Source organism: Nerophis lumbriciformis, linkage group LG11 (genome assembly GCF_033978685.3).
Source record: "Nerophis lumbriciformis linkage group LG11, RoL_Nlum_v2.1, whole genome shotgun sequence".
Classification (NCBI taxonomy): Eukaryota; Metazoa; Chordata; class Actinopteri; order Syngnathiformes; family Syngnathidae; genus Nerophis; species Nerophis lumbriciformis.
The window spans coordinates 10,173,583-10,196,092 of record NC_084558.2 but is presented as its reverse complement, the minus strand read 5'-3'; the positions used below and the strand labels follow the sequence as shown (position 1 = coordinate 10,196,092).

General features: G+C 38.3%; 1 protein-coding gene across 1 annotated transcript in view; it reads right to left on the bottom strand.

The window, feature by feature from the left end:
- Positions 1-852: 852 nt before the first annotated feature.
- The window catches only part of LOC133610794 (heparan sulfate glucosamine 3-O-sulfotransferase 6-like), a 53,059-nt gene continuing 31,401 nt past the window's right edge, over positions 853-22,510 (bottom strand). The window contains exon 2 of the mRNA XM_061967434.1: positions 853-1,772. Coding sequence (XP_061823418.1) covers positions 1,145-1,772 — 628 coding nt within the window. The 3' untranslated portion in view covers positions 853-1,144. The remainder of the gene's footprint in view (positions 1,773-22,510) is intronic.

Here is a 22,510-nt window from a genome sequence, read left to right as displayed (position 1 = left end):
TTTTTCACATCATACTGTAATAACTATTTATTTTCAAGTAATAATATGACTTTATTCTCATAAACTTACATATTTTTCTTATTGTATTTAAACTTTATGATTATTTTTACCTTTTAATATTATTAATTTATTTCCTGTAAAATTCCATGTTTTTCCTCATTGTATTCAAACTTTATAACTTCAACTAATTATTACCTAATATATACAAAACGGGATATTTTTGAAAAATGTTATTCAAAATTGTATGATTGTAACTTTTATTTTGTAATTGAATTGAATTGTTAAAAAACGATACATTTATTCTCATTTTATTTAAACTGTATAATTCGAACTTTAACCTTGTAATATTATTGTTTAATTTGAATAAAATTACATGATTTTTTAAAAATGTTTATAGTACCACTGTACTTTTTTTCTAGTTAAACCTTTTTTCATAATATAATTGCATTTTTTACTTTATTGTTCAATTTTATTTTCCTCTTTATAATGTGACATTATCCTATTAAAATGTAATTTGTTTCCTTTTGGTATTATAATTACAAAAAATAATAAAAAAAAAAAAAAAAAAGTATTATAATTACAACATATTTCTCTTTTTTTTTTTAATTTTTACTGTGGCACTAATGCTTCCTATTTAGTGGAAACAAATACAATGCCTGGTTGACTAAATACTGAACAAATGAACCCAAATGTTACAATTAGCTGTTATAGTCAAAATTAGAATAGCATCTTTTACCACCAATGTTGAAAGTTGAATGCTGGATGAACCTGTATGGCAAGCATGCAGAAATACCACAACACACCTTTAAGAATAAAACAGTTTTAGTCAGAATTTCAGTAGAATTCCAAATACAAAAGTCTCAAGAAAAAATGTCAACAATGTGTTATTTTATAAATAAGGCGCTCTAAAATATACACTTGAATGAGGGTATGGTTTTGTAGATGTACTGCATGATTATTTCAAAAATAATGATTAAAAACAGCATCTTTTAAAGTGAAAGTACAGTACAGGAAATGAAGGAAGTAAATAAAATGCTTATACTTTGATAGCTGAACTGAATTGACCCAAGCTCATTTTTGCACTTTTCGATAAAAGAACAACTTTGGTAATGCACATTGCTTCTCGCCTGTGACAATTTTGGTGTCAAGCTGTGTCGTCCCAGCCAAAGTTCTGACCCGTCATTTGATAGAATTTGAGGTTAAAAGGTCTGTAAAAGTCTCTGAGTCTGAGCAGGACGTCTGAGGGGATGTGCGGATGGGGCCTGCCCTTTGACTTCCCCAGGCAGCGCGGCCTGCTGCTCCCCTCTGGCTTCTTCAGGCAGGGGAAGCCTTTGGTCTGATTGAAGTAGAAGTGCTTGTCCGTCACCACGCGTTTCAGTCCCAGGAAATCCTGGACGCGGCCCATCTCGCCCGCCGGGTCCGTCACCAGGCGCTCGCCGCTGACGAAAAGGAAGCGCGAGAGCGGGAAGTAGCGCAGCCAGTTTTCCAGGTGTTTGGCGTAGATGCCTATACGCACCGCGCTCCACGCCGTGTCGATGAGCCCCGTGGTGGCGTTGCGAAAGGCCAAGTCCCGGAAGGACGGCAGGCCCGGTGATTTGGACACAGTTTGGGTGTAATCGGAAACGGCCCTGGTCACGGGGTCGCGCACCACCACGATCAGCTTGGTGTGGCGGCTCATGGCGAAGACGCGACGGGGGGCTTCCTTTGTGATGAAGTAACTGGGGGTCTTCTCCATGGTGATCTGACCATCCAGCGTGCGGGGCATTAGATTCCTGAAAAGAAAGGAGAAAAAAAAATGATGCTCTTAATCTCATTAGATGGGATTTTCCAAAACCGCAAATGCCTTGTTGACTTCTTGAATGTTGTGCTTTACTTTTAGAGATCTAAATCTGTGGATTGGGCATCTGACAATGATGGAGCGGTCCGAGCAGCGCCAACTGCTACTGTAGGAGCCACAAGACTGACCTCAGACAATTCATTTCCTCTTGCTCTTTAACACACAACACACTTCCGGGTCTCTTAGTGGCTAAGAATCAACACAAAGTAATTTTGTGTTTATAAAAAAGCATTCTCTTTAGTAGATTTGTCCCTCTTTCTCACTGGCACTCGTCGAGGGCGGACGCTCCCCTTTCCTCTCCCTTATCTCTCCTGCTTGCTTCTTTGTCTTGTCTTGAATGTATATGTGCTTTGCTATGGAATTTTTTTTTCCCACTCCAGACTGGGGCCCCTTAGGAGCCCTGTCCTGGATTTTTTTACTCATCTTCCCCCAGCGTTTAAGTTTTTCCCATCTTTTATGGGGCGCCTTGTGGTGACCCATCAGCGTTCCTGTTCTGTAACCCTGTAACACTGTTTGTTTGTCTAATCTTGAACGGGTTTGTGCTGAAAATTAAGTTTTGTTGTACTTGTGCAATGACAATAAAGACCTACCTACCTACCTATACAACTTTTTCCACTTCTCCAGTACCGCCATTAATCCAATATGATATCAGCATAAATCACACTACATACTTTCACCATTTTGTAATGTGGCATGCCAGAAGAAAAGGATGATCAAGTGAAATGACTCAGAGAACACTGTTAGGTATGAAAAACACTAACTTAATGAGGTTTTTTTTTTTACACTTTTGAAGGTGAATGTTAATTCCTATTTTGTCGAAACCTAGCGGTCACAATAATTAATTCAATTAAGAACGTGATGCAGTAAGTTGAATGATGCGGACACGTTTCTTACTGCCTACTTTCTAATATGCCTCTGCCTTAGGGACTTTGAATGTGTAAGTATTATGCAACTATGAATATTTAATACTTGTTTATATTGACAAATGTTGCATTTTAGAGTGCAAAATGGTTCAATTAAGGACATTTATTACATACGGTATGTCTAGCTTGTGTGCTACTGTGTGCTTAGCTGTTGTGTAGCTGCTAACTCTTAGTAGCCTATAGCCTACCATGTTTATCTTTTTGTAAATGGCTTCACAAAAAGTCAAGAAAATATCAAACCTGTGTGTTTATTGGAGGACAACTAGATATTAACTGTGCTGCAGGATTGCTTGTATTGGACGCAATATTATCCGATACTATTTATTTTGCTCATATTGGACTGATATCCGATATCAATATCAGATCTGGACAGGTCTGGAAGGGGGGTCCCCACATCTGCAGTCCCCTCCAAGGTTTCTCATTGTCATCCCATTGGGTTGAGTTTTTTTTGCCCTGATGTGGGATCTGAGCCGTAAGTAAACTTTGATTGATTGATTGATATTACGAGAAAAATTGTGTAATTTTCTGACAATCAAATTTTAAAAATGTGAAATTAATGGTGTATTTAAAAAAATACTGTCCATGATTATACTAAAATAAACATGTAATTTTCTGAGAATAATTGTGCAATTTTTTTAATTCAATATACAGTTTTAACATTCTTATTAAAGGGGAAATTTTACAACGTTGAAGTTGAAAAATATATTTAAAAAAATATTTGTTTAAATTACCTTTATTTAAAAAGGGGTCATATGATTTTTTTTTTTTCTACATTTAAACACTCCTTTGTGGTCTACATAACATGTAATGCTTGTTCTTTGGTCAAATATTTGCATAAATTATGTTTTACAGACCATCTTCAAAATGTCACACATTGGACAAATTGAGGATGTAAAAAGAAAGGCAAGATTGTTTTATAAATATCTGCACAATTCTTCCATGGTTTGATTTTTAAATTTTTGGGGACTTATTATGCTGATCTCAAATCCACAAAAACAGGTGTTAATAATTATGATAAGTTGGTTTTGCATAATACCGGTAGGTCCCATTTAATAAAAAAAAAAGTGGGAAAAGTGGGAAAAGAAAACCATAATGTCAGGCGAACACATCTCAACAATTGTATTATCTTGGCAAAAGCAGCATTTTTAATGTGAGCAGGTGTTCGTCATATTATGGCTCGTGACTGTGCTGTATTTTACCAAAGAATACCAAAAAAGAACATGCAAAAAGATTTGTGGTGCCTACAAAACCAGAGGTTATCCAAGGATTGAGCGCCATGTGTGCTCATTAAATCTTTACTATTGCTGTTGGCTCGCTGCTTATTATTATTGCTGCAGGCAGTTCTTGAATGGTCGACGTTTTAGTGTGTTGACATATTTCTTGATTGATCGCTCGTATAGTTGATGACCCAAGCTGAGAGGACATTACACCTGAAAAAGTCCTAACATGATGTGCCAGAGCGGATTGTACAAAACAAAGTGCAGGGTATAAAAATTGGGAGGGGAAAAAGGGATTTTGCCCATTTATTTCATGCACATGTTAGTAGTGGTAAAACGGAATGTCATAACCCCTATTGTGTGTCAGGTCCTGCCAACTTTCCTCATGCAAAAGGAGACAAAAGAAGGGATTTTGTTTTGGAAACATCTCAGCCCACTTCTGCAAGATCTCTCGGCTAATGTTTAGATGGTTTGGTCTCTGCGGTTGGTTTGTAAGTAAAAAGCTTGTGGCGCTCCGAGCTTTGATGGAGACCACTCTCAGTTTTACGAGGGGCACACACCAAAGACTTATGGTTTTCATAACACATCCTTCAGTTGTATAACGAGGGCCGTAATAGAAGATCACACGAAATACAGCAAAGGATAAAAGCGGAGTAAAAAAATTGAAATTTAGGATGTGTTTCAAGGAGGCCAAAGTGTGAGCATCGGCCTCTCTCTCTCTTACGAGAGAATGTGGTTCACAGATTTATTTCAAGCATCACTTGGCACGAGAGGTAATATAGCTGCTGGGATATAAATCCAAAAACCATTGTGTTTTTTGGGAGGGAAATCCAACCGATGGGTTTCTTTCTTTTTCTTTGTAGTTTTTGTAGTACGGTCCCCCACAAGCCCCACACACAAAGACCTGTGGAACTGTGAAAAAGACAATGAAATAAGCAGTGTTGGGACTAACAAAGTAACGCCGTTAGTTTCGGCGGTAACTAGTAATCTAACGCGTTATTTTTTATATTCAGTAACTCAGTTACCGTTACTACATGATGCGTTACTGCGTTATTTTACGTTATTTTTCATGCAGTATCGGCTAGAAACAGAAGATCTGAGTGTGTTTTATTGCAGCGCTGTGGTGGAAAAGAAAAGGCGTGCTTTGTGTGGGTGGGGGAGGGGGGGCTCCCAGACAGTTGAGGGGCGCAGGGGAGATGTTCCTCCAAGGCCTATGTACATCTTCGGGGCTAACAACCTTCACTTTACCCGGCAGTGGGTCTTTACAGCTGAGGGTGAATGACGAGACCGGCGGTTTGTTGCAACTTTGTGACTTTATTGGACGCAGCCATCCACCAAGCTAGAGCACCTGCACGCACTCACTGTCGCCGCTCGCTCACCTCTCTCGCCCACTCACTCACTGACGTCACTCACCTCACATGCTGTCATATCTTAAAGGGACACAAACACACACATACGCTACTCTCATAACAACTAACAAGACATCATGGCGAAGCCAGAAGTCGAGTTTCTTAACATGGAGACATTCTCAATACTTTTCTTTTGTCGAGCACAAATAAAATAACATTTTAGTTAAATGCAAGTTGTGTCTTGGATCAAAGATCCTATCTACTTAAAGTTAAAGTTAAAGTGCCATTATGTTGCAGCTATTTAAAATAGTTTTGTCAATTTGTTCTGGCCTGACATAAATTGGCCCTTTGAAACATATCTTTGTCTTTGTGTGTTGTATGTAGACCACATTGCTTTTTGAGTTCAGTGATGCAAATGCATGTCAAGTTGATCAACAGATTGTATTATTCTCCAGTGCAATAACAGTACTGAAATGAAGGCTAAAAGGGCATTAATGGGAGCCTTAAAAAAAGGGGGAAAAAAGAAGTAACTAAATAGTTACTTTTCACAGTAACGCATTACTTTTTGGTGTAAGTAACTGAGTTAGTAACTGAGTTACTTTTGAAATTAAGTAACTAGTAACTGTAACTAGTTACTGGTTTTCAATAACTAACCCAACACTGGAAATAAGTTTACAAAACTGTTCTGAGTCTTGATCAAACCGTTCGGTGTGCACTAACATTCAAAAACGATCTTCCTCCATGAACCAGGAAGTAGTCTGTTAACATACTATATGGACACAAAGAGGCACACAAACACTTGCACTGCAAACAGTCAGTGTTCAAAAACAAGAAACACAAATACAAAAATTTGGGATATTTTATTTGAACTAAGCAAAATTATCTGCCAATAGAACAATAACATTTGGCAAGTCAAATCTTTCCAAAACAAGTCAAATTAGCTAACCTCAATGAACCCAAAAATACCTTAAAATAAGTATATTCTCACTGATAACAACTGTACTACAATATGAGTACGTATTTTCTATTGTTTCATTGAAAATAAAACAGCAAAGTCCATTTGGCTGTCATCTGTTTTAATTATGAGACACAATTGTGTCAAAGTCATGATTTTTTTTTGTCATGCTTGAAATAAGAAATTATTACTTTGGAAAAGTAGTTTCATACTTGTGAGTGTTGATGACACAGCTCTGCAACAGTTGATATTCTAGTTTCAAGCATGTTTTACTCAATATATCAATCAATCAATCAGTGTTTATTTATATAGCCCTAAATCACAAGTGTCTCAAAGGGCTGCATAAGCCACAACGGCATCCTCGGTACAGAGCCCACATAAGGGCAAGGAAAAACTCACCCCAGTGGGACGTCGATGTGAATGACTATGAGAAACCTTGGAGAGGACCGCATATGTGGGCAACCCCCCCCCCCTCTAGGGGAGACCGAATGCAATGGATGTCGAGTGGGTCTGACATAATATTGTGAGAGTCCAGTCCATAGTGGATCCAACATAATAGTAAGAGCCCAGTCCATAGTGGGCTATGGACTGGAGGTCGCAGGGTATAGGTCATACAATCTCAGCAACAAGCTGTAATATCTTATTGAGATCATTTAGGACCAAAACCTTTAAGACAAGTAAAACACTCCAACATAAAATCTGCTTAGTGAGAAGAATTATCTTATCAGACAGAACATAAGCAAATATCACCCTTATTTGAGATATTTAATCTTACTTAGATTTCAGTTTTTGCAGTGTGCCAGATACTCTAAATATGAGAATTATATTGAAATGCGGAACACAAACGGGACTGGAAGCGATTGTCTTATAAAGAGAACTGCCTCTCAGCAAACATCCTTGTTGGCTTGCTGGGGGGTAAAACAAGGCTAAATGCACAATTGACGAGCAAGGATACGCGGAAGAAGTGGAAAGAAAAATTGAATACAAGCATATGTCCCTCATAAGTTCTTTTCAACTCATAAAGTGACAAACTACCACAGGAAGTTACATTTCCAGCATCTGGCATCCAGTTGCTAAGCAAATTATCAGGGCGTACACATGTGTCCACACACGCACAATCCATGTAGGTGGGCTTAAGCTTTATTAGGGCCCATTAACAGGGCGGCAGGCCGGCAGGTTACTGTTTACAACGCAGATGTGAGCACATGGGAGTGAAGTACGCTGCTGATACGTCACACAGAGACAACGCATGAGAAATGCAGCAACAAATAAACTTTAACGGAAAGAGCACCAAAATAAAGGAACCTGTGTGCAACATGTGATCTTATCCATTTAGTGAAAAAAAAAAAACTTTTTCAATGTCTAAAAATGTTGGGCCGTCATATATACGGGTTCTAAGGATGTATACAAACAAACCAATAGCTAGGGCTAAACAACTTGTTCCCACGCAAGCTTTTCTTCCTGTTACACACACACAGACACACCAGTGACTTGGCGAGATGCAGCTGTGACGCAGACAGCTGCTCGGAAAAAAAGTGCCTCAAAGTTCGGGAAAGGTTACAAATAATATAGAAGCTGTGATGCAAATTTGAAGAAGAATCATTAAAGAATATGATATTATTGTTTTAATGTTTTCTACCTGGCGTTATTTCAGCGATGTTAACAAACACAGGACTTTGGTTACCTTCTGACTTGGGTGTTGTGTCGGCTGCGACCCCAGTATAGAATAGAATAGAATAGAATAGAATAGAATAGAATATATGTTTATTGTCATTGTACATTGTACAATGAAATTGTACGCAAAAAACTAATTCAGTGCAAATTCATAATTGTCATGTCTGTATTATCATGTTTTGTTTTAAGTCATGTTTTGTTTAGTTTCTGTCTTTTCACTCCCTTGTCTGGTCACCATAGCAACCATTAGTTTTCACCTGTCACGTCACGCACCTGTTTCACGTCTTGAGTCACGCACCTGTTTTCGTTAATCATGTCCGTAGTATTTAAGTTCAGTGTTTTTCAGTTTGTGTTTCTGTCGACCTCGCACCCCATATATGCTTCTGCACACCCCTATGATCCTGCTTCATGTCCCTTGTCACAGTAAGTTTTGGTTCCATGTTTATAGTCTTTTTGTTTTTTCATAGTTTATTCTCCGCCACTGTGCGCGCTTTCATTTATTCCTTTTTTGATATATTAAATAAATCATGTACCTCCATTCCCGTCTCGCACGAGCCAACTTTCCGTTGCATCCTGGAAAAGCAAACACCCCGGGCCAAGTCGTGACAATAATAACACATAAAAACATAAGAACATAGATAAATAGATAAAAAAATATGAAAATACCAAGCACACAACTCACATGCACAGTCATTATTGTCTTGTGTTCAGCGACACTATTGCTCTCGGGTAAAAAGTGTTCTTAAATCTGTTTGTCCGGCATTTTATTGTCCTGTACCTCCTGCCCGAGGGCAGCAGTTCAAAAAGTTTATGTCCAGGGTGAGATGGGTCCCTTATGATGTTTTGGGCCTTTTTGGGGCACCTGGCACTGTACAGTTCATCCACGGAGGGGAGAGAGCTGCCAGTGATCTTCATGGCAGTTTTTTATATGTGGAGACGGCAGGCGAAGTGCAGGTAAAATGTACTAGTTCAACAAAAATAAAGACTTAGTGCAGCAGGGAAGTGCACAGGAAGCATAGGGAAAGCAAAGCAAAGCTTGCATTAAACGCATCCTTATTGGCATCCTGGAACAGGTGTGTCCTAATTGCCAGTCAGGGACAGGTGAGGGAGCAAGCGCTCAAACAGGGGTAGTGGCTAAAAGGAGGCGAGCAGGAAACGGAAAGATAAATAGGAGCTCTGGTCGGGAAATGAAACAAATATCAGAAACTAATAATAATGATGACAACTCTGTCTATTTTAAAAAAAAGATAGGGTCTTGAAAAAGAGCGTTCGTCTTACATTTGTTTTAATATCTTGTTATCAAAGTCCAAAGTGAGATCACACAATTTGGAATCCTACAGAAAAAATGCACCTCTAAAGTAGAACACAATTTCAAACTGCACCTCAGTGTGTTTGTTTCGCGTCTTTGCCCCCTTTTTTGCGCCACTTATTCCAAAAACATCCATCGGAAAAAAGGTGACGTTTTTATCAAAGAAAGGAGCAGCGTGTTTTCTTTTCTTATCCCTACTACAGTATATTGCTGTATTTCATTTATACTGCGTACGGTGTTCTTTATGCCACTACAGTCTTGCATATTGCATATGGTGTTGCAGCTATTGGAACCGTAATTTCCGCAAGGGCACACAACCAATGTCATTCTGAGGTGAACTTGTTTTTACACTTTCGTGACAGTTCAAATGTCAAACTGGTACTGTGCAGATAATGAAGGCTTCAACATTGGGACATTTTGACCCTGCAACACATTATTAGTTACCTAGGCTCATCTCCTGTTACTACTGCCAACTGTTACAGAGAAATACTGTACATTCCGGACAATAAGCAGCTACTTCTTTCCCTACGCGTTGTACCCTGCGGCTTATAAAATGGTGTGGCTAACTTATGTATTTTTCTTCGCTTTGAAGGCCATCATGCAAATAAAACACACGCAAAATACACTGAAAAGGTGTGTTATTGTTTGTTCTATAGCACCATCTTTTGGACAAGTTCACTCAGTACAGGTGAGGCAGTGCTGCAGTGTCCTTCCATTTAGTGCTTTCAATCGGAAGTACAAGAGTTGTTCCTTCGTCTAGTAAGCCATAGCGTTTCTACTCGTATGGATTATTCGTCACTCCAAGCGATGTTTGGAAGTTTTACAATATAACTAAAACTATTTATACTTACTAAACCCTCTTGTGTGTGATGTCCGTCGGAGTGTTTTCATGCATTATTGTACATACTATCGTAATGTAATCAAGCAAGCGTCGTTAGCATTAGCTAATATGCTAGCACAATCACAAGTGCAAGTGATAGTTGTATTAATTTACATCGGCATTATTTTTGTATTGTTTCAGTTCCACAAATTTCTGGGTAACTTCACCAAGACGTCACCATGGAGTTATTGAGTCCGTTTAGCTGATTGGAGAGTGTCGGAGGCAGATATTTACATATATCCGAATTTAAGTGTTACTTCTTTTATTTCATAATCATATTACAAAACAGCTAGTGTTTTTCTTCCAATTGTGGTCTTTTGGTTGTCTGCAAAAAACTGTGTGCTTAACCTTGAGTGAGGAATGTAAGAAAGACAGATAATGGGCATGTGTTTTGGCTGGAGGGACATGAGTGCGAGGGTGGGAGAGAGAGAGACTTAAGAGGGGAGAGGGTTTTTCGGGGGGGGGGGGGGGGGGCAGACCATCTTGGCGGCGCGATTGAATGTTCTATGCTGGACTGGTCTCAATGTATATGCAGAGCTTTGCAATTATATTACAAAATACCTATTCTGTCTCTGGTGGTTTTTCTACTCAGCTTTAAGTGTCGTAAAGAGGTTGGGAGCGACTTGTGACTTGAATTCCCTGGGAGGAACAACTGGTCCAAACGCAACAAGAGCTAGCTTCCGCAGCTAGTGGGTCCATGGCGATGACTTCTGTTTTGTTTGATCAGCCGTTTTACTGCCGTGTAAAAGGCAACGTTTGGAAACAATTATGGTATCTAAGTAAACATTTACAACATTTTTCAGTGGAAACATCTCATTTCACAACGTATATATATCTGCGGCTAATACATGAAAACATTTTTTTACTTTTTAAATTTAAATTTTAAAAATGTGTATATACTGGTGTGCTTTATAGTCCGGAAATATGGTAGTTACCTAAATTCATCTACTGCTACTACCTACTGGTATAGAGAAATAGTATAACTATACTGTAGTCTTAATAAAAGTAGTCCTAACCCTAAGACTGTGCAAGACTTTTGAAATAAAATAGTATTTCAGTTAAAAAAAAGTACGTTGTCATGCAGCAATATACAAACCCTGTTTCCATATGAGTTAGGAAATTTATGTTAGATGTAAATATAAACGGAATACAATGATTTGCAAATAATTTTCAACCCAAATTCAGTTGTATATGCTACAAAGACAACATATTTGATGTTCAAACTGATAAACATTTTTTTTTTTGCAAATAATCATTAACTTTAGAATTTGATGTCAGCTACACGTGACAAAGAAGTTGGGAAAGGTGGCAATAAATACTGATAAAGTTGAGGAATGCTCATCAAACACTTATTTGGAACATCCCACAGGTGTGCAGGCTAATTGGGAACAGGTGAGTGCCATGATTGGGTATAAAAACAGCTTCCCAAAAAATGCTCAGTCTTTCACAAGAAAGGATGGGGTGAGGTACACCCCTTTGTCCACAACTGCGTGAGCAAATAGTCAAAAAGTTTAAGAACAACGTTTCTCAAAGTGCAATTGCAAGAAATTTAGGGATTTCAACATCTACGGTCCATAATATCATCAAAGGGTTCAGAGAATCTAGAGAAATCACTCCACGTAAGCGGCATGGCCGGAAACCAACATTGAATGACCGTGACCTTCTATCCCTCAGACGGCACTGTATCAAAAACCGACATCTTTCTCTAAAGGATATCACCACATGCGCTCAGGAACACTTCAGAAAACCACTGTCACTAAATACAGTTTCTCGCTACATCTGTAAGTGAAAGTTAAAGCTCTACTATGCAAAGCGAAAGCCATTTATCAACAACATCCAGAAACGCCGCCGGCTTCTCTGGGCCCGAGATCATCTAAGATGGACTCATGCAAAGTAGAAAAGTGTTCTGTGGTCTGACGAGTCCACATTTCAAATTGTTTTTGGAAATCTTCAACATCGTGTCATCCGGACCAAAGGGGAAGCGAACCATCCAGACTGTTATCGACGCCAAGTTCGAAAGCCAGCATCTGTGATGGTATGGGGGTGCATTAGTGCCCAAGGCATGGGTAACTTACACATCTGTGAAGGCACCATTAATGCTGAAAGGTACATACAGGTTTTGGAACAACATATGCTGCCATCTAAGCGCCGTCCAGACCTGTCTCCCATCGAAAATGTGTGGCGCATTATGAAGCGTAAAATACGACAGCCGAGACCTCGGACTTGTTGAACGACTGAAGCTCTACATAAAAGAAGAATGGGAAAGAATTCCACTTTCAAAGCTTCAACAATTAGTTTCCTCAGTTTCCAATCGTTTATTGAGTGTTGTTAAAAGAAAAGGTGATGTAACACAGTGGTGAACATGCCCTTTCCCAACTACAATCTAAGTTAATTATTATTTGCAAAAAAAGAACAAAGTTTATGAGTTTAAACATCAAATATCTTGTCTTTGTAGTGCATTCAATTGAATATGGGTTGAAAAGGATTTGCAAATCATTGTATTCCTTTTATATTTACATCTAACACAATTTCCCAACTCGTATGGAAACGGGGTTTGTACTTTTATTTAGTTTCGGGCACATATTTGTATTGTTTGTACGCAGAAACACACAAACAAGCACACACAAGAGCAATGTGAACATGCCTTCCACAGGATGGATCCACATCTGGGAGCAATGAAGTTCAGACCCACATTGTGTGTGTGTGTGTGTGTGTGTGTGTGTGTGTGTGTGTGTGTGTGTGTGTGTGTGTGTGTGTGTGTGTGTGTGTGTGTGTGTGTGTGTGTGTGTGTGTGTGTGTGTGTGTGTGTGTGTGTGTGAGCCATTTAGAGGGAAGTGTTTCTGACTTAGGAAGTTTCTCTCTGCTCCTGACGTTCCGAGCCATGAAAGCTGTGATCTGTGCTGGGCTCGTGGCCAGACCCCCGGACCCTCTTTATCCCCTCCCCACTGCTCTGCTACAAAAAAAAAAAAAAAAAAAGAAATGCCCCGAATTTCAGAGTCAGATGGTAGTGATTCAGGGGGCGAAAACCACCGGGTATAATCACCGAGGATCATTTAATACAACTTGTCATCATGTGCACTTTTCTCCCTTACATGCTGCTACACGCTCTCTTTTCCTCTTTTCCTTCCCTCACTCTTTAGATTCAGCCACATTCGCAATCCAAGTCTCAATTCGCCCTTCCAACAAAACATACTGGCTATGTGCGAATATATCCACATCCTTAACCACTTAAGCCCGTTCAAAGATGTTTAAAAGCAGCTCCCTGTAACTCACTGCTGTGTGAGAGGGAGACGTTTGTCATTACGGCGGGCAAATACAGGCCTGGAGAGCTCCTGTGGGCTGATGAGAAGTCAGCAGAGACTGTAATCAACTTAGCGAAAATGAGGGTTGTTTGTTGCCTCCCGTAGCCTTTAAGGACTTGAACTGAACAAGCCTTGGCTGGATAACATGCCCATTTTTTTCGTTTCATATTTGACAAAACGTGTTAAGCACCAACATGCAGAGACTCCATGTTACTGCAAGCAACACCAATGCTTACTTTTTTTTGAGGCGGTGAAAAGTATTTTTTGCCGTAGAGGTTTGCATCACCCCGGTAGGTCGGTAAGAAAAAAGAGCAGAAAAATGTGTGCAGCTGAGGGGAAAACTGACAAGTACAAGGCCTGGAAGCCACAAGTGAGTGAGAGGTGGTCAGTCGGGTTCCTAGGAGAAACCACAACAACATGAAAGACACCCTTTGTGCATCCACTTTCTGTATGTTTGTTATTATAACGCAACATGGCTACATACTGTAACATTTGCAGAATGTAAATAAAAAACATGAAAGGTTAAATTATTGTTTGTCACAAGACAAAGCCTGTTAGCCCTTTTATATGGGTTTTGTCCACAGCAGCACCCAGGACTCGTTGAGAAGAGCAATGCTTTCAATTACTTAAAACTTTCAATTAAAAAAAGACTTTCAGTTAGAACTTTTTGTACTTTCAATTCTTAAAAAGTATCCACCAGATTTGTAGCATGTAGCTTTGAAAACAAAACAAAAAAAAACAGTATCACCAGTGGTCTGGTTCATTGTTAAACACATTCCTCCTGCTCCCTCTTCTTATACTCTGGCACACCAGGTGAATTGCAATGTGTTTATGAGCAAGGGTGATCTATTTGAGAAATATTTGATAGTAATCGACTTGGGATAACATTCTTAAAAACTATGGGCCTGATCTACTCAAGCACACGTGTCAAACTCAAGACCCGAGGGCCAGATCTGTGTCAATAAATTACTTTGTATTTTCTTACTAAATGTATTTATTTCTCTCATTTTAACAGTGAAAATACAATTTATGTTCTACTTAAAATTGCATACACACTAAATGTTAATATTACCCAGTTTTGCAAAAATTATCATATTATATTACTTTAAAAAAAAATGTTGTTAAAATAAAGATAAATACTTAAACACAAGCTTGACTTATGATTTCAAAGCAAGTTATCCATCTAGTTGTATACTGTAAATATTAAAAAAATGACGGTGGTTGTTACAGCAAAAACCTGTAAGAAAACTGTACCACTGTTTTTACAGTAAAATTCTGGTGACTGAGTTGCAAGTTCTTACCCTAAAATCTATTATTGTTTTTACGGTGTATTACTCTAATTGGAAAAATTATACCACATTTTTAATTAAAAAAAAAAAAGCTGATACTGTTTTTCTATTTACAGTAATATGTTGTAAAAACACTGTACATTTTACGGTATAATTCTGGTGACTAAGCTGACAGTTTATTACGGGGAAAAAAATGTGGTATATGTTGTAAAAACACTGTATATTATACTATATTCTGAATTGCCAGTTTTTTCGTGTAAAAGCTACATTTTTTACAATGTACATATAATATATATAATAATCAAATGCATAGGCAAATATATATATTATTCTCAGTTCCCAGTGGCCCTCCGAAGGCCACCATCACTACGATGTGGCCTAATGAAAATGAGTGTGACACCCCTGTAATAAAGTTCTGCATATGTTTAAAACACGCAAAAAACTTGATAGCGCACACAAATCTGATCTTCTAAGCTCCTGTGCAGAGGATTGAGACTCTTAAATGACCTAAATAGACAGTGGAATTCATTAAGGGTGCCTGTCCTCATGAATATGCAGCATATAAGATGATTATCAATATACTATGAAGAGGAGATGCAAATATAACCATTTAGCACTCACGATGTTATTTATTAAGACAGAAACTGTTCTGCGGCTGCTGTTTTGCATCAGTATTTAGCACGTTTGAAATGTTTGTGCAAACTGACAGTTACGTACAAATGACGGTGGGGAAGGAAGCGGTCGTGCAGCAATGATGGACAAAAAAACATACGTCCTAGTTGTCAGCATATTTGGACTGTCAGAAATAAAAAAAATAATGGACATATTTGTGTATTCAGCAATACCGTTCAATAATGTTAGCTGCTTAGGGGGCAGATTTAAACAAATTAATTTGATTTGTATTGGTGTCTGCTGGCTTGTACCACAATAATATTGTACCGTGGCTTAAGTACCTTGATAAAATCAGACCGTGAGATTTGATACCGTTACATCCCACTGCTGCATATTCCACGACATAACTAAACAGACCAGGTTAGACCATCTGCACCAGTTTGCACTTGTTATCAATTGCACATGCAGTCTTATTACAAACCCCGTTTCCATGAGTAGGGAAATTGTGTTAGATGTAAATATAAACGGAATACAATGATTTGCAAATCATTTTCAACCCATATTCAGTTGAATATGCTACAAAGACAACATATTTGATGTTCAATCTGATAAAAAAAAATTTTTTTGCAAATAATCCTTAACTTTAGAATTTGATGCCAGCAACACGTGCCAAAGAAGTTGGGAAAGGTGGCAATAAATACTGATAAAGTTGAGGAATGCTCATCAAACACTTATTTGGAACATCCCACAGGAACAACATATGCTGCCATCTAAGCGCCGTCTTTTTCATGGACGCCCCTGCTTATTTCAGCAAGACAATGCCAAGCCACGTTCAGCACGTGTTACAACAGCGTGGCTTTGTAAAAAAAAGAGTGCGGGTACTTTCCTGAACCGCCTGCAGTCCAGACCTGTCTCCCGACTGTTGAACGACTGAAGCTCTACATAAAACAAGAATGGGAAATAATTCCACTTTCAAAGCTTCAACAATTAGTTTCCTCAGTTCCCAATCGTTTATTGAGTGTTGTTAGAAGGAAAGGCCATGTAACATAGTGCTGAACATGCCCTTTCCCAACTACTTTGGCACGTGTTGCAGCCATGAAATTCTAAGTTAATTATTATTTGCAAAAAAAAAATAAAGTTTATGAGTTTGAACATCAAATATCTTTTCTTTGTAGTGCATTCAACTGAATATGGGTTTAAAAGGATTAGCAAATCATTGTATTCCGTTTATATTTACATCTAACACAAATTCCCAACTCATATGGAAACGGGGTTTGTAGATCACCTGCGACACACCCACCAATAGTACACACAATTTTATAGTTTGCACTCGCTGATTAGCACATGCTATTTGGATCTTGGTAGATCAGTCCCTAGGTACGCATCATTTCATTACAAAGTCTAAGCGTGGATTAAAAACACAGCCAACGTCTTATGTAAGCCTGTTTAGCCAAGAGGCCGCACCATGTTGGAAAATTTGGCCCTATGTTGAGGCCAATAATGTTAACCATTACCCAAACCACCAATGTGTTCTATAATTTAGCAGGCAAAAACGTCAACAAACTACATGCTTGCACTATAGAAAATTCTGCTGCGAGTATTCCCCAAACATGGCAGACACTGCACTGAAACTGTTATCTTTTATAACAGGAAGACTAAATATTTACCATCATTTCAATTCCTCTCAGTCATTAACGCTGGAAAGACACTTCAGTCAGACAAAAACGAGTCTCATCTAAGCGGGTTCTGCTTTGGCTTTTACGCTCCTTGATGCAGATTATATTGCTTTTTTTTTTTTTAGAATGCATTTTCCTCTTTCACATTCTTGCCCAGTATAGTGATTGTCCGCACCACCCTGATTAGTTTCACCTGTTTCGTATTACTTTCTCTCTCTCTCTCTCTCTCTTGCTTTATGTGAGGCTGCATGATGACTTCTCTCTTTGCCAGTTTCTCCTCGCCAGTTGCCTTCCAGCTCAACTTTCTCTCTTTCCTGTTCTTGCCTGTGTAATTGCCTGTCTCGGTGGACATTTTTAGTTTTGGGACATTCTTTGTTAGGACACCCTGTGTTTGGACATTGTCTGGATGGATTCTCCACAGAATCTAGAAGGTTATTGCATAATCATCTCGCAATGCATCTGTAAGGAAGTGTAGAACCAAGTAGATAGAAGTGACTGGCAATAACTACTGCGTGTAAATCCAGTCCATATGTGCAATTAATGTGCATTATCATGTGGCCACTGATTGCTTATCAAATGGGAAAATCTGCAGCCATGTCCCTGTAGGGCCCACATGAACTTCATCTTGAAGCTCCAAAGAGGCCTCGGGGGCCCCGCCTTGCCTTCAATCTTTAAACACAGGATGGACAAGCTGAAGATGGGGTGGAGAGATGAGCAAATTACAGATTCCCCTTCCTTCCTGACCCCAGTGATGTCATAGCGTCTTCGCCGCAGTACCATAATTAGGCTGTGTGGTGTGCTGTAGATGAATCCTTGGAATACACACAAATAACATATTTCATGCATTAAGACGGGTGATGGGATTATTCTAATAGTGTGGTTTAAAACCATGTGTCACATTGGTTGCCAGAAATAGAATGGTGATTATTGCTTGCATATACTTTACTGAATAACACAGCTTTTTGTGTCATTTAAGCATATGTGTGCCTTCCAGTACGCATAATAATGTATGAGTCAATGCACAACCTGAGCATACAGCAACTGAGCATGCAGAATATAGTCAAAACCAGGGTGTTTTTGATATCAAAAGAGACATTTGTCTCCCTCTTGCAGTCAAGAAAATAGTCTCAAGCTGCAAAACATAACAAAACTCATAAACTTTTTAGAGTTTTATGCTTTTTTATTTTTATTTTTTACGGCAAATGAATTCGTCCATAAAAATGTTAACACTATTTTTTACTGAGATTTTTCTCTTTTTTTGTGATTCATCAGTCCCTCCAGGAATGCGCGATTTCGCAATCGCGCCAATTCACGCACATTCAACCAACACTCGCCATTCTTTCCAAAACCTGGAATTTACTTGCACATTTTGGCCAGTTAGCGTCATTTAATGCTAATCGGCGCTCAAACACGCGCTCAAACACGCACTGTCTAATCAAAATGTACCTTTGTTCATCAGGGGCGTCAAACTCGTTTTCATTGAGGGCCACATGGCAGTTATGGCTGCTTTTAGAGGCCATTTTTAACAGTAAATGAGTGACGATAAATGTATAATTGCCTCATTATATTACTACACAATTGCCTATGCATTTGATTATTTGATTTTTGAAATTAATATACAACTTACTTTGAAATCATAAGTCACGGTGACAAGCATATATTTAAGTATGTATTTTTTTTTTTTTTACAAACAAATTGTAATACAATATATAATCATTCCAGTCACATTTGAATCGCGATTTGTATTTATTCAGATTCTAAATTGATTCATATTTTTTTTTAAATCAATAAAAATAATAAACTTTTTTTTTTTAAAGACTCAATTTTCACAAACAAATTGCTTACTCGCTGTGCGTATACATCATAAAGCAGCAAGCAAAAGGAGGTTTTGTAATCTCTAACCTGTTTTAAAAAGGTTTAATTATAATTATATCAAAAAATACATTGCGAGAATCAGTTTGAATCAAGAATCGTGTTGAATCTTAATCGATTCTGAATCAAATCGTCACCCCAAGATTCGGATTTGGATCAAATTGTGAGGTGCCTAAACATTCCCACCCCTAATAATAAAATAATATTTGGTGCATGAGCAGATAATAATAAAGGTTAAAACATGCAATTTCATAATGTGTTTCTGTCAAAATGAAAACAATGAATACATTAATACGTTAAAATCGCATTTGTTAAACGTTTGTAAAAGTTTAGAAAGTTTGCAATGGTAATTTTTGTTAGCCTGTCGTCGGGCTCATCCATTGCATGTTAGCATTAAGCTAACGGCATAAGAGTCAACCTTTATCGTGTATGATTGCATTTAGAGATGTCCGATGATATCGGCCTGCTGATATTATCGGCCGATAAATGATTTAAAATGTAATATCGGAAATTATCGGTATTGTTTTTTTTATTATCGGTATCGTTTTTTTTGTTTTTTTTTGTTTTTTCGTTTTTTTTATTAAATCAACATAAAAAACACAAGATACACTTACAATTAGTACACCAACCCAAAAAACCTCCCTCCCCCATTTACACTCATTCACACTCATTCACACAAAAGGGTTGTTTCTTTCTGTTATTAATATTCTGGTTCCTACATTATATATCAATATATATCAATACAGTCTGCAAGGGATACAGTCCGTAAGCACACATGATTGTGCGTGCTGCTGGTCCACTAATAGTACTAACCTTTAACAGTTAATTTGACTAATTTTTATTAAATACTAGTTTCTATATAACTGTTTTTATATTGTTTTACTTTCTTTTTTATTCAAGAAAATGTTTATAATTTATTTATCTTATTTTATTTCATTATTTTTTTTTTTAAAGGACCTTATCTTCACCATACCTTGTTGTCCAAATTAGGCATAATAATGTTTTAATTCCACGACTGGATATATCGGTTGATATCGGTATCGATAATTAAAGAGTTTGACAATATCGGAATATCGGATATCGGCAAAAAGCCATTATCGGACATCCCCAGTTGTATTGCTTTTTTCTTTTTCCAGTTTATGCCACATGTTGATTTAATATGTCCTTTGTATGCTTAGTTTTACAGTAACTTAGAGTAAATGTTGTCATCTGTGACTTTTTAACTATCTGCTAAACTAAATTCCAACATTCAGGGAAGGCAGAATAATTTATGTTAATAAACCATCCATCCATCCATCCATTTTCGACCGCTTGTCCCGTTCGGAGTCACGGGGGGTGCTGGAGCCTATCTCAGCTGCATTCGGGCGGAAGGCAGGCTGGACAAGTCGCCACCTCATCGCAGACACAACACAGATAGACAGACAACATTCACACTCACATTCACACACTAGGGCCAATTTAGTGTTGCCAATCAACCTATCCCACCATTGGTGTACAAAGTGCAGCCCGACTTACAATTTAGTAAAAAAAAATAAGCAGCACCAACAGAAACAATATAGCAAAATTATATAATGTTAAAAGAAAAAAATATGTGTTTATAATATGACATTGATATGTTTAAGTATATATATATATATATATATTTAGCCTTTTCAAAGAAAATACAAGCATCATAGCCATTGTATGCAAATCATACAATGATGTCTGTCATATTGACACCGCCCCGGCCATGCCCCCACCACCACAATTAGATTTGCAATCAGTGGGAAACACTGTCGAGCAGGGAAGCCCAAAATGGAAATTTGGCCCGTAATGTAATTTCGTTTGGCACGCCAAAGAGTGGCTACCAAATGTATTACATATTCATACTGACCACTTTCAAGCTGCTCAATCATTGAGGGCATGTCCACATTGTAAAAAAGTCAGTAGATTTTACTCTAAAAATCTGGCAGCTCAGTCGCCAGATTTTTACCGTAAAATCATCAGTGGTATCATTTTTCCATTTGCACTGTAAAAACAGGGAACATATTGTAAAAAAAAAAGTAAAGCTAACAGTGGTATTGGTTTTCAATGTATAGGAATGCACTGTAAATAGATGGCCATAAATTTTACGCAAGAAACTGGCCCCTCAGTCACCAGAATTTTGACGTAAAAACAACAGGGGTGCATTTTTTCAATATGGAGGGGAAGAAAGAAAAGCTAACTGTATTAACCTTGTAGATTGTTATAGTAACAATAGGTTAAGCTTTGTCAGTGTGCCGTGTGTTATCCAGTTTCTTCTAGGGGAACAACGTTAATATATATTTGATGAAACGTGATTATATGCACGAGTGTATGTATGCATATGTGCTTGTATATGAACTGAATGTTTGTACAGGGAATGTGTGTGTGGATGTATGTACCGTGAGTGTGGATGTATGTACTGTATTTTTGTATGTATGTGGGAGCTTAGGTAAGCACCAATGGGTGCGCGTATGTATGTATGTATGTATTAATAAATGAATATACGTATGTGTGTATATGTGTATGTATAATTGTGTGTACGTGAGTATGTATGTGCATTTGTATGTACAATATATTTGTCTCCCAGTGTGTGCGGGAGCAAAAGTACAGCCCCAGCCACCCAGAGAGCCCAACCCAAAACAGCAGGTGCGGTGCCCAGGAAACAAGGCACCACCGGCCCCACGCAGCCAGGCCAGCCAGCGACAGGAACCTCCCAGGGCCAGGCCAACTGTGCCGCCGGGCAGGGCCTGCAGCAGGCCGTAGACAGACCCGCCCGGCAGAGGACAAGGCACGGGAGAAGCTGGGGACAGCCAACCACACCCCACACGGGCAGAAAGGTGGGACTCCCCAGCCCAGGCCCCCCCTGGAAGTAAGCAATCTCTATAGACAGTACACCAAAAGATATGGTCCCACAAACAGAAAATAATTACACACTAAGGAAACTAATGTGAATGTGTCATGGTTGACAGGGTGCTTGAGTCTGTGCAGGATTGTACCAACTTGAGGTTAAATGGAAATGTGCAAAAATAAATTATACAGCTGGACAGTGTGGTGGTTTTTGCATAAGCAAAAAGTGACAAACGAAAATAAATTCCTTATATAGCCACATTTTTACTTTTGTAAGTTCTTGTTATGCACACCTATTTACAACATTTCATGGAAATCGCTTGTGTAGTTTTTGTGTAACTCCTTAAGGAATGGGTGTGCATACCTCTCCACCGGTCTAGTGGTGACCTTTGACTTTTGCACAGCACATTTCAAATATCTTTTAACAGCTGGATGGAAGTAGTTAGTTCAGTTTACAAATTACATGAGATTTTCCGACATGTGCATTACAGTAACAATGATCACCTACTTAAAATTTGCAGAGGCAAAAGAAAAAAATAGGCTTCCTCTAATTATACTAGTCATTTAACACACACACACACACACACACACGCACACACACACACACAAACACACACACACACATACACACATTCTTGTGTTTGTTACCTTCTGAGGCCTCCGAAAGATGGCTACATCTTTAGGACAACCCTTTCTAGATATATAAAGATTTGTATTTACAACAGTAATAATATATACATACTATGCAAATATAAAAAAGGTAAA